Source organism: Thamnophis sirtalis, unplaced genomic scaffold, assembly GCF_051295495.1.
Source record: "Thamnophis sirtalis isolate CommonGarterSnake01/CBP01778 unplaced genomic scaffold, rThaSir2_p1.2 scaffold_4, whole genome shotgun sequence".
NCBI classification, from domain to species: Eukaryota; Metazoa; Chordata; class Lepidosauria; order Squamata; family Natricidae; genus Thamnophis; species Thamnophis sirtalis.
In genome coordinates, this window is record NW_028261384.1 from 128,255,131 (window position 1) to 128,269,086 (window position 13,956).

The following is a 13,956-nucleotide window of genomic DNA, read 5'->3' on the forward strand; positions in this document are numbered from 1 at the left end:
TTATCTCTTTTTTAGTTGCTTTTTCTTATTGAGATCAGGTCTCAGTATAATGATATAGCATTTGGGGGAAAATATGCAGAGCAATAATCCAGCTGCTGAAGCCAAAATGGAGAAGATCTCCACAGCCACCATATATTTTCCCTTGGTGCTCAAATAGGTAGGAACAAACGTTAGCCAGACACTACAAAAGACCAACATGCTGAAGGTGATGAATTTGGCTTCATTGAAGCTGTCAGGTAAATTCCTAGCTAGGAAGGCCACCATGAAACTGACAGCAGTCAAGAACCCCATGAAGCCAAGGACAGCATAAAACATTGTGGTTGAACCCTCATTACATTGCAAGAGAATTTCTTTAGCCATGGAGTGCATGTCGGAATCAGAGAAAGGGGGAAAAATTGCTAACCACACTGCACAAATGGTGAATTGCATCAGGCAGCATGGTAGGACAATAGAAAGAGCCATCCTTTTCCCCACCCATTTCTTCATTTTTGAGCCTGGCTTAGTAGCCATGAAAGCAAGAACAACAATGGTTGTTTTACCCAATATACAAGAGAGAGCCAGAGAGAAAATTATGCCAAAAGCTGTTTGTCGCAAGAGACATTTCACTTGGTTAGGTTGCCCAATGAAGAGAAAAGTGCAAAGGAAAGAGAGCAGGAGAGCAATGAGAAGAGTATAGGTGAGGTTCCTGTTGTTGGCTTTGACAATGGGGGTGTCCCAGTGTTTAATGAAGATCCCTAGTATTAAAGCTGACATTAAAGATAAGGAGACGGCTATGGCTACCAAAGAAATCCCCAAAGGCTCTTGATAAGTCAAGTAAGTCATGTTTTTTTGAAGACAACAATCCTGATTTTTGTTTGGATATTGATCTTCTGGGCATGGGAAACAATAATCTGAGTCTGGAAAGAAAGAAAGAAAAACAAAAAAGAAAACCAGTCATGGAAACAGTAACTTTTTTTAACATCAATTATTAATTACACACTCGATCCAGTAATATGCTAATCCAAGAACCACCAAGGGGGAACTCATACACGCACCAAAAGTGGCAGGGAAATCATGGTATATAGACATGGAGAAATGCATAACTAATATGTTATCAATTCAGTAGTGAAACATTTGCAAATAAAACAACCAAGCTAAGAGACCAGCAAAGATTCCACGAATGAAACCTGAGACGCTTCTTCTATTTTGTTACAGCACTTCAAATTCACCACACCTTGATGTTTTGGAATTCTCTAGCTTTTGAGACATCCTATTTGAGTTGCTAAAATGTCCTTTATCTGAATACTATTTGGAAACAGCACCTGGTCCACAATGCATGACACTTGCAGGTCTGGTTGTGTCATGTCCCCATAGAGCCCTATCAGGACATTTCCATTCTGGAGGGGAGGGCCAGGATTCTCCTTTACAAACTTTACAACCTTTTCCCATCTCTGATCTTTCTGTCACTTGTAGCTTCTTGGGAATGGAGGCGGGAGGGATAGGCCTTGGGCTATCTGTTTTGTATCAGTTCTGAAGGAATGCCTGAGAACAGCTTCTTATCACCTTCTCAGTTCAAGTTCCCACAACAGCTTCACACCTGTGGTTAGATCACCTTGGACTGGATAGAGGGGAAGGGTTTCTGCAACCTTTAATCTAATGGTTCTGAGCAGGAATTTCAGATCCTGCCTTACTCTTCTTGCTATCACTATCTCCCAATAAAAGTTTCCCTTTGAAATGTTGCTTGTTTCAAGATTTCTGCTTTCTAGAAGAGAGAGGAGAGGCAAGTCCTTACAGTTTGTCTCATGGCACACCTGAGTTACTCCTGCATGAACTGTACTAACTCCTAGGTGCTCTCCAGGTGCAATTCATTTTTTTGGTTCTCTCCTTTTAAAGGCCTGCATGTAACAGAGACAAGCTATAGGTGGATTATCTGCCATCAGAGAAGTGGGCACTCCCAGGTTGCCTCTGTTAAATGTTATTATCTAATGAATTTGGAGACACGCTTTCTGTTTAGTTGCCCCGGTCTTTTGCATCACCCTCTCATTTGAGTTTTGAGGAATTCCTGTACTTTTAGCCTTGGAGTAATCTAGGAAGATGGCTTTTCCCCAAAGTGTAGTTCTAGCATGGCCGTTGAGTCATAAGGTTGATTTGTCTGGCACTTGTGGCAAAGGTGGTTTTGTTTTTATAATCTTTTTTATGGTTTGTTTCAAGCCACCTAGGCAGCCATATTTACTGTAATGCTTAAGAATATATTCTGTATGGACTAGGAAGTAAAAATAAGTATAAATCTAGGGAAAGACATTTCTGTTGTATTAAATTCAAATGCTATTAGAGCCGTGGTGGCACAGTGGTTAGAATGCACAACTGCAGGCTACTTCTCCTGACTGCCAGCTGACTTGCAATTCAACAGTTCAAATCTCACCAGGCTCAAGGTTGACTCAGCCTTTCATCCTTCCCAGGTGAGCAAAATGAGGGTCCAGATTGTTGGGGGCAATAGGCTGACTCTATAAACCACTTAGAGAGTGCTGTAAAGCACTATGAAGCCATATATGTCTAACTGCTATTGCCATTGCTATCTGTATGGAATATGAAGTAAAAATAAGTATAAATCTAGGGAAGACATTACAGTTGTATTAAATGCAGATGCTATTGTCAGCATTTCAGATAGTCTACTAATAAACTTTGGTTTCCTGCAAAAATATTTAAAGTATATTCAAGGAACCTGAAGAAGGAACAACTCAAATCTAGGAAATCCATTGATTCAGCTTGTTAGAATGTACTGATTAGTGTTATCATCAAATAGCTTATTGAATTATGAAAATTCAATTCAATTACTTCATTGCTGAATCGTACAATGATAATGGGAAGGTCAAGATTTTCAGTCACCATAATATTAAAAATTCAGGTCCCAGATTTATGGGCCATGGTGACACAGTGGTTAGAATGCAGTACTGCAGGCTACTTCTGCTGATCACTGGCTACCAGAAGTTCAGCAGTTCGAATCTCACCCAGGCTCAGGGCTGACTCAGCCTTCCATCCTTCCAAGGTGGGTAAAATGAGGAGCCAGATTGTTGGGGGCAATATGCTGACTCTGTAAACTGCTTAGAAAAGATTGTAAAGTACTGTGAAGTGGTATATAAGTCTAAGTGCTATCACTATTATATTTATATAGTCACTGATATATTCAATACATTTCTTTGCTTACCCATTTGGTCAGCTATCTTCCCTTCTGGACACCGTTGACAGTCGTAGCAGCAAGATAACTTCCCTTCCACTTTTATCTTGCTATGACCAACAGGACATTTCTCATTACAGAGAGAAAGAGGCAATGTCTATTCACCAACAAAATGACAAAATCAACTGAAGAATTTATATATTAGGATTGTTCTTTTCATCAGTTAAACATACCCCAAATCTTCATATCTAACTCAAAACTGTTTTTTTAAAATCTTCAGTTGTATCTTGTTTCATAGCTATTGCACTGATAAACTGATCATTCTCAGGAATAGCATTCTAAACATATCTTCTGAGGAAATCACAGCCAAGAGCTGTTTTGGGAGAGTTTTCATATCTGGACCTCTTGGAACACACTTTCCTTGAGATCCAATTTTAAATTCTACATTTGCTATATCTCTTTCAAAACTAGACTGATCAGATCTATAATATTCCTAAATCAGCTTTAGAATTCTTTTTTACAAACATAGAAAGAAGTAAAAAAGATGTTTATTGTGTCATATCCCTTTGCTCATAGATTAGTTTATGTTAGAAGAAGAATGTGTTCCTTCATCACTAATGAATCTCATAGATACTGTGCAATTGTGTTTTGATTGATTCTACTCTTTCAATGGAAATACAGAGACAGAGGTACAGAATACTATAGCATAAATTCTTCATTTTTGAATCATATATTTCAATACAAGGAATGTTGATATATTGTTATTAGCTGAGGAATCATGTCTGACCCCATGGCCAATGTTTCTCCAGGCCTTCCTGTCCTCTACCATCCTCTGGAGTTCATTTAAGCTCATGCCTACTGCTTCAGTGACTCCATCCAGCCACTTTCTTCTCTGTCATCCCTTTCTTCTTTTGCCCTCAATTTTTCCCAGCCTTAGGCTCTTCTCCAGTTAGCCCTTCCTTCTCAATAGGTGACCAAAGTACTTGAGTTTCCTCTTCAGGATGTGGTCTTCTAAAGAGCAGTCAGGGTTGATCTCCTCTAGGACTGACTGGTTGGATCACCTTGCAGTTCAAGGGACTTGCAGGAGTCTTCTCCAGCACCATAGTTCAAAGGCCTCAATTCTTTGGCGCTCAGCCTTTCTTATGGTCCAACCTTCACAGCCATACATTGTAAATGGAAAAACCATAGCATTGACTATACACATTTTTATTGGCAGGGTGATGTCTCTGCTTTTTAGTATGCTGTCTAGATTTGCCATTGCTTTCCTCCCCAGGAGCAAGTGTATTTTAATTTCTTGGCTTTGATATATAGTCAGTATATTTAAAATATATTTCAAAAACAGTGTTTCTTTAGACTATTTCTTCTAATTGTGGCTGCTAAGAATTTAACCCAACTATTGTAGTTGTATTTAGATCATTTAATGATATGAGGCAATGACTAATTGATTTACCTTAAAGTGGAAAATGTGACACACCTGGTTAAATATGAGTGGCCAAACAGCATCCTTGGCAGAAATGGTGAGGTGCTTATCTGGGGGAGCCATGGGGTCAATCTTTCCAATTTGAACTCTCAGAAAGGACATGTTTGGGAATGTCACCCAATTTAGAATATCAAATCCAGTTACTAATTCCCCATTGGGGCCAAAAGAAATATCTTCCCCAGCACTGTTGTTAAAGGAGACTTTCTGCAAAAAACGATGGACCTAAAAGAAAAAGATCAGCAAGAAAAAAAAAGAGATCAGAAAGTTAGCAGGTTTCCATAAAGGGTGTGAGTAATTCTGTTTCTTCATTTCAATTTGAATTATGCTCCGTGAAAAGTAAGCTGTTAAATTTTGCATCAATCTTATACTATTTAGAACTGGAATAAAATTATGTTCTCTGCATTATGCATTATCTATCATATCTCAAAATAAGATATGATAATTGAACATGTTTTAAATGATATTGGACATTAATACAATTGAGCGAGTCCAGGGTTATTTCTCTGCTTGCAACAGAATCGCTTATGCCACCAGACTCAAAATTTTGGGCTTGGACAACCTGGAACTATACCACCTACAGTCTGACCTAAGCATAGTACACAAAATTGTCTGCTACGATGTCCTACCTGTCAATGACTACTTCAGTTTCAACCTCAGTAATACATGGGCAAACACCAGATACAAACTGAAGGTTAACCGCTACAAACTAGATTGCAGAAAATATGACTTCAGCAATAGAGTGGTCAATGCCTGGAATGCTCTGCCTGATTCCATTGTTACATCCTCAGACCCCCACAACTTCAACCTCAAACTGTCCACTGTGGACCTCACCACATTCCTAAGAGGTCCACAAAGGGGGCGTGCATAAGCACACCAGCATGCCTACTGTCTGTGTCCTACTGTCTGCATTTATTTGTACTCTTTCCCTTGGTTCATGTCCATGTTGATATTATACCTGTTATCTTTTACATGTTTGACAAAGTAATAAATAAATCAATAAAAATAAAAATAAAATAATTGAGAAAGTTAGAAACCCAACAGATAAATTTGCTCTGATCAAATGAGCAATTCAATACACTTTACATGACCTGATGATATTTCTGAATTTCGTATCAGCTAACATTACCTGCCATGGTGATTGGAAGAAAAGATTCCATCTGTTCTCATCAATTATTCTACCATTTTTGGAGGCACACATGGCTGTCAAAGCATGTGCCACAGCATACACCGCATTATAGATGCTGTAGCTGTTGCCAGTCATGCTCATTTCAAACACAGATTGAGAAAGAGTCTCCAGCTTCTCCTCTCCAGTGCAGATCCTGTTAGAATTCCCATCTGTAATATCACTGGAGAAGGAGCATTCAAATGCATCTTTCCAGAAATCCCTAATGAAACCATCTTCTTTGTCAAAGTTTGGGTTTCTCTTCTGCAAAAATTGCTGGAATCCTGTTAGCTCTTTTGAGTGAATTGCAAAGGAAAGTGCACCATGGAGAAAACCAAGAGGCAACTTTCTTTGCATAAGAATGGAGGTGAACTCCACTTGGGCTGTCATAATCCACACTTTGGTTTTTCTCTCTTTCAGAATATCATCAGAATCTAAACCATAGATAATAACTCTCAAAGTCACCACAGATGTAATTTCAGCATTCACGACCACTGCAATGGCTGCACTCCCCATGATGACTTTGTATAATTTATCCGCCTCCTCCACCATCTCAGCAGCTTCATTACCATACATTACTTGGGGGATATTTTCTATAAAGTCAAAGCAGATTCCTCTCTCTGAAAATATAGGAAGCCTCTTTTCAATGAATCTCTCTTTGTCCTCCTCGTACAGAGAAATCAACCCAACCCAGATCCATCCAAAATGCAACAGTAAATGTAGTATTCCTTTAAACTGGTGCGTCTCATCTGGGAACATCCAGTTGACAAAATGTCCTTCTGTTTCCTTGTTCATCAGTGGAGCACATCCATATGTGATCTAAGTAGAAGAAAACAATACAGGAAAAAGGGCATTTTTCCAAGATAGACTATGCAATATGTATGTTGGCTCATTGGCATCCTTGCTTATTTTTTTTTAAGGCAGTTCCCACACCAAGTGTAAGCCAATCTTCTTGTTTTAGTAGAAAGAGCATAAGAGACTGATTGATTGATTGATTGATTGATTGATTGATTGATTGACTGACTGACTGACTGACTGACTGACTGACTGACTGACTGACTGACTTTAACAAGTTGGTATCAGGAAGTTTCATACTATATTAAAAACAAAGATGCGTCTGATCTCCATTATAGATCATTAACTGGCTTATTCTTGCTGATGCTTTAGTATATTTTTGGGGAAGCTACCATAAGGACTCAATATCTGAAAATGATAAATAGCTACTGGACCTTCCAATCTTGCTCCATTTCTGTTCTCACCTGAGGAAACTTGTAGTTGCACAGTGTGATTGCCATATTGAGACAGGTTTTAGTACGGGGTCCTCCAATGACTGCTAATGTATTGGTCTGGTCATTACATTTGTAGTTGGGGATAAATTTATCTTTTGTAGATAGAAATTCCATTGCTAAATGATAAGTGGTAATTTCCTCAAGATAGTCAGTAGCCATGTGGAAACCAAGACTAACATTGGGTAAGACAGAGGGATTTTCATTGATCTCCTTTACAGCAAATGCCAAAGCCAAAGCATGTTGGTAATTATGAGTGAGGAACCTTCAATGAGAGTTATAAATTATGTCAGTATATTTCCAACTCAGAATCAGACAGTTGCAATGTTTTGATTATTACGCATATTCTTATTCACACGATATGTAACACTCATTATTTGCTCTTGACACTTGAAATGTCTATGGAGATTCTCAGCCATCTATGTCATGGTTGTCCCAAAGGTACATTTTCAAGAGGCAACTGGACTTTCTGGTTTTTCTTTGAAGACGTTTTGCTTCTCATCTAAGAAGCTTCTTCTGTTCCGAGTTGAAGAAGGGATGAAGAAAAACATCTTCAAAGAAAAACTACAAAGCCCAGTTGCCTCTTGAAAAAATACCTTTGGGACACTTGGAATGTGGTCTTTAACAAACAACAGCCCTGGATTTTATGACTGAGAAAGAACTGATATGGGGAAGAGTAAATCAATATTTATCTTTGACTACCTTTGTAGCCTGACTTATTCTCTCTTTAAGATATGTCATCTAGAAATCTGTCAAAATCATGGTGAGATGTCTCTTCCAGGATTAATTTGGATGCTTGCAATAACATTCCAATTCAGAGCGAATGGTACAGGAGAGGATTCATCTCTTTTCATTTTTATGGATGAACATTCTGGAATTAACTTGTCATTTGGGTTTTGTATTCTATAAAAATGGCTATCCACTTCCATTGTCCCACAACTTTTCATTATTTGGTTGGATGCAAGGAAAATTTTTTAGAGAGTACTACTATACATGTAGTTTATTTTCCATGACATCTCCATAGCCTAAAGTAATCATGTTTTTTCCCCTCAAGAAGCAAAGGAATGTGAACTTCTTGAGGAAAATGTCATTTTTCCTCAGGAATGCCACGTTGTGATAAAAAGCAATAATACTTGCTTCATCTGAGACAGCAGTATTAGGAGAAACTAGGTTTCTCTGAAGTGCAGAATTTCATCATGGCTAAGGTCAAATGGAATTAGTAATAGAGTAACTATTTTTCATTTGAGGAAAGATTAAGAGAGAGGGAGGGGGAGAAAGAGAGGACAAGAGAAGATGCATAAAGAAAGAATGAATGAAAGAAAGAAAGAAAGAAAGAAAGAAAGAAAGAAAGAGAAAGGAAGGAAGGAAGGAAGGAAGGAAGATATACTGAAGGATGGAAGGAAAAGAAATAAAATTAGAAGGAAAGAAGGGAAAGAAATAAGGAAGGGAAAGAAAGAAAGAAAGAAAGGAAGAAGGAATGAAGAAAGGAAGGGAAAGAAAGAAGAGAGAGAAAGAAAGAAAGAGAGAGAGAAAAGAAAGAAAGAAAAAAGAAAGAAAAAAGAAAGAAAGAAAGAAAAAAGAAAGAAAGAAAGAAAGAAAGAAAGAAAGAAAGAAAGAAAGAAAGAAAGAAAGAAAAAGAAATCAGGAAGAAAATTAGAAGGAAGGAAGGAAGAAAGGAAGGAAGGAAGGAAAGAAAGAAGGAAACAGAGAAAGAGCATTTAAATGGTACTGGGGATGAGTCTGAGAATGTGGGTGAGGATACTCACATGTACTGATCAAGCACATCACAAGAAGGAACACTTTGAAAGGTGATCTCATTTGAAAGAAATAAGACCTGATAAATAATTGCAGCAATGATTACATCCCCAGACTGATAATACTTATGAACAATTGGAAGAGGACTTCTGAGGTTGCAGAGAGAAGAAATGCATAGTGTCTCAGAAAAAAGGAATAAAACCAATGTTCTGAATAGAAGCAATTCAGTGTATAATATAGTCATTCTACAAATCAAAGTGTAATTCCAATGTCACCATTCCACTGATGAGCTGAAGCATAATGAATCAGCCTCTCATGAATAGTATCTAAAATAATATTTCAGATTAAATGTGCATCTTTCTTATTCTTTCTACTTTTAATTCTGTACTTCTGAGCTGATATTAATGTAAGAGGATTTTTCAAACCTGGGTTAATAGTTATCACTTGTTTATTAAGATTCCCTTGATACATGGAAAAAAGAACAATAATTCTTAATTTGATAATTACCTGGGAGATAATAGCTTACTTGCAGTTCTCCCTTTCTTACATCTTTGTAAACTGTCAAAGGGAAACATGTTGATTTTATGTTAGAATAACTCTATTGCTGAAAACTTTTAAAATTTAGACAACAAGAAGCAAAAAAAATGGGGGAAGGAAATTTGGGGACATATTGTTCTAAAGATGCTCTCATGTTAGCCAGATACAGAAGCCTAATCAGGTCCCAAATTTTCATGATTTAAAACTTAGTTTAAAAAAAGAACATAAATTCATTTACTGCAGTCATTTTGTCAATCTGCTCGCTGCAGAATCTGCTATGAAGAGTGGGAATGTGACAGGATTCCTGAGGTCAAGGATGGTTTGAAAGGGGGAAATAATGTCGAACTAAAGGTATAAGTAAATGAAATAAGATGTACTTTTTATTTATCCAATTTGGATTGCTGCCCCTCTCACAATAACTCAGGGCCGAGTATCATAACAAAGTGTAAAAACAATAAACAGAACAGATAACAGAACAGAGATAACAAAACAGCAGAGTTGGAAGGGACTTGGGGGGTTTTCTATTCCAACCCCCTTATCAGGCATTAAATCTATACCAGTGATGGTGGGATTTTTTGGCAGTGAGTGCCCAAACTGGAATGTCCATGCATGCATGTGCATGTGTGCGCACCAGAGCACAAGAAACCCAAAGACTAGCTGGCAAGTGCGCATGAGCATGCCGGCCAGTTGGTGTTCAGGTTTCCAGCACGTGCATTGGTGCCAGCCAGCTGGTCTTTGCATGTGCAGGAGAACCGAAAATCCGAAGACCACCTGGCCGGCGCATGTGTGCATGTTTTCTGGCTATTTTGGGGGTTGTTTTCTGGCCATTTTTTGCGCCGTTTTCAGGCTGTTTTCCAGGACTCCAGCAGACCTGCTGGCTGGCGCACATGTGCTGGAAGCTAGAGAGCAGATGGCAATGGGGCATATGCCCACAGAGAGAGCTCTTTATGCCACCTCTGGCACACGTGCCATAGGTTCACCACCACGGACCTATACCATTGCAGACAAATGGTTGTTCAATCTCTTCTTAAAAAATTCCAGTGTTGGAGCACCACAACCTCTGGATGAAGCCGTTCCACTGATTAATTGTTCTCACTGTCAGGAAATTCCTCCTTAGTTCTTTTTTTAAAAATGCATAAACAAAACAAGACATGCATTAAAACAATAGCAAACTATTTTTTCCCTCATACAGCAGTCCCATATCAGTATATCTTTACAATTGGTGCTTTCCCCTCTATATGTTCATATCTTACATTTGTGGTCCCCTTGTACTTATTTGTGTATACTGCTCCATACTTTTTTTATATTTGGCTGTTTGTATCCAAATATCACTTTATGTATATTGTACATTATATACTTGCACTCTTTTAGCTACTATATCTTAACACCATGATGGCGAACCTAGAAGTTCGCCATCATGCATAGAAGTTTTTGTTTCTGTCAAAACAATTTGTGTATGATATTTATCATTATTAAGATTTATTATAATTGCCCATTCCAAAAAACGTGAAATGGAACAGGTCATTTGAACGTTCATGTGTGATCCTGTCCTCTCCTCTTTTTCTAGAGAGTCAACATCTTTTTTATAGTGTGGTTACAGTACTCTAGGTGTGATCTTGCTAAGGCCTTATAGAGTGATATTAGTATCTCACTTGATGTTGAATTTTATGGTATCAGGGAAGATATTTTCTGGATTGGTCTGGGGTCTTTGAAATATTAATGTTATAGAGTTTTTGATATATATATATATATATATATATATATATATATATATATATATATATATATATATATATATATATATATATATATATATATATATATATATATATATATATATATATATATATATATATTTCAAGAGCTGAGGTGGCGCAGTGGTTAGGGTGCGATATTGCAGGCCACTTCAGCTGACTGTTATCTGCAGTTCAGCGGTTCTAATCTCACTGGCTCAAGGTTGACTCAGCCTTCCATCCTTCCGAGATGGGTGAAATGAGGACCCAGACTGTAGGGGCGATATGCTGATTCTGTAAACTGCTTAGAGAGGGCTGAAAGCCCTATGAAACGGTATATAAGTCTAACTGCTATTGCTATTGCTATTTTAAATCATGCTCACTCTCTAGTCATCTACCTATTTCCACTGTAATCCATTCTTTTAATAATAAAAAAAGAATCAGAGAAGGGAAATGAAATGTATTCTTCCTTCCATCTTATCCTTTACTTGCAGCATATGCTAGGCAGTAAGTCTAATAAAGAGTGATTTGATTTCATCTTTTTCTGTTTTAGCTTTATATTTTTTGATTATTTTAAATAATTGTTATAAAATGATTTTAACTAATGATTATATCACGTGTATTGGATTTTTGAATGCTGTCAAGAGTCACTTTCTGCAAGATGGAAAGCGACATAAAATTGATAAATTAATACATTTGTTATTAAAAGATATTAGATATTATTGTGGCCTTTGGCAACTGCATGAAGAGACACCTGGCAATATTTTGTTTTGTTTGTTTTGTTTTGCCTTTATTTGTATGCCGCCCTTTTCCCTGGGGGGACTCAGGGCGGCTCACAATTCAAAAGAGGGGGGGGGAGAAGACAAACAATAGAAAATACAGCATGTTAAAAAGAAAATACAACAGTCGCACAATTCGAGTGGGGCTACAATCTTAACCCCAGGCCAGCCGGGACAGCCAGATCTTTAAAGCAGCGCGGAAGGACTGGAGGGTGGTGAGGGTCCGAATCTCCACGGGGAGTTCGTTCCAAAGGGTCGCAGCAGCCACCGAGAAGGCTCTCCTCCGGGTGGTTGCCAGTTTGCACTGGCTAGAAGATGGAATTCGGAGGAGGCCTAATCGATGCGATCGTATCGGTCTAGTGGAGGTAATTGGCAGTAGGCAGTCTCTCAAGTACCCAGGCCCACTACCATGAAGGGCTTTATAGGTGATAAGTAGCACCTTGAAGCTCACCCGGAAATCAACAGGTAGCCAGTGCAGCTCGCGGAGGATAGGTGTTACGTGGGTGAAACGAGGTGCACCCACAATTGCTCGCGCGGCAGCATTCTGGACTAGCTGGAGTCGCCGAATGCTCTTCAAGGGCAGCCCCATGTAGAGCACATTGCAGTATTCCAGCCTGGAGGTCACAAGGGCACGAGTGACTGTTGTGAGGGCCTCCCGGTTCAGGTAGGGACGCAACTGGTGTACCAGGCGAACCTGGGCAAATGCCCCCCTGGTCACAGCTGACAAATGATGTTCAAAGGTCAGCTGTGGGTCCAGGAGGACTCCCAAGTTGCGAACCCTGTCTGAGGGGCGTATAATTTGACCCCCCACCCTGAGAGATAGAGTACTTGGCCAATTCGTGGGAGGGAAACACAGCAGCCACTCGGTCTTTTCTGGATTGAGCACAAGCTTGTTGACCCCCATCCAGTCTTTAACAGCATCCAGCCCCTGGCTCATCACATCCATCGCTTCGTTGAGTTGGCACGGGGTGGACAGATACAACTGAGTATCGTCCGCATATTGATGGTACTTTATCCCGTGCCGTCAAATGATCTCACCCAGAAGGGGGGACAGGACCGAACCCTGCGGCACCCCACACATTAGAGGCCTAGGGGTCGATCTCTGCTCCCCAACTAACACCGACTGCGACCTGTCCGAGAGGTAAGAGGAGAACCACTGTAAGACAGCGCCTCCCACCCCCACCTACCGCAGTCATCGCAGAAGGATACCATGGTTGATGGTATCGAAAGCTGCTGAGAGGTCAAGGAGCACCAGGATGGAGGCATGGCCTCCATCCCTGGCTCTCCAGAGATCATCGGTCAACGCGACCAAAGCGGTTTCTGTGCTGCAGCCAGGTCTGAAGCCAGACTGGAATGGATCGAGATAACTGGCTTCCTCCAAGGACCTCTGGAGCTGAAAGGCCACCACCTTCTCAACAACCTTCCCCACAAAGGGGAGGTTGGAGACTGGACGATAGTTATTTAAAACAGCTGGATCCAAGGATGGTTTCTTCAGGAGGGGTCTCACCACCGCCGCCTTTAAAGCGGGGGGAAAGACCCCCTCCCGAAGAGAGGCGGTAACAACTGCCTGGATCCAGCCTCGTGTCACCTCCCTGCTGTTTACAACCAGCCAGGAGGGGCACGGGTCCAGCACACATGTGGAGGCACCTACAGCTCTCATGGCCTTGTCCACATCCTCAGGGGTAACAGCTTGAAACTCAATCCAGCGATGGCTTATCAGATCATCCCTTAGTGCCTCGGCTGGTTCTGCAGAATTGGAGTCCAGGTCCGCCCGGAGCTGAGCAACCTTGTCTGCAAGAAATTGGATGTAGTCCTCAGCCCTGCCCTGCAGCGGATCACCCGTATCCCTCCTATTTAGGAGGGAATGGGTTATCCTAAACAGGGCGACTGGGCGCGACTCAGCAGATGCAACCAGAGAGGCAATGTGTGTTCTCTTAGCCATCCTAATTGCCCGAACGTAATCTCTGGTGTAGGTTGTCAAAAATGCTCGTCTCGATTCGGATTTGCTGGACCTCCATAGGTGCTCTAGGCGTCTCCTTTGGCGCTTCATCTCCCGAAGTTCTTCAGTGA

General features: G+C 40.1%; 1 protein-coding gene across 1 annotated transcript in view; it reads right to left on the reverse strand.

The window, feature by feature from the left end:
- Positions 1–13,956, reverse strand: part of LOC148046502 (vomeronasal type-2 receptor 26-like) — a 24,743-nt gene continuing 10,787 nt past the window's right edge. The window contains exons 2-6 of the mRNA XM_087714791.1: positions 7,056–7,347; positions 5,761–6,615; positions 4,629–4,856; positions 3,185–3,311; positions 1–896 (exon numbers count right to left, since the gene is read on the reverse strand). Of these exons, the coding sequence (XP_087570917.1) occupies positions 1–896; positions 3,185–3,311; positions 4,629–4,856; positions 5,761–6,615; positions 7,056–7,347 (2,398 nt within the window). The remainder of the gene's footprint in view (positions 897–3,184; positions 3,312–4,628; positions 4,857–5,760; positions 6,616–7,055; positions 7,348–13,956) is intronic.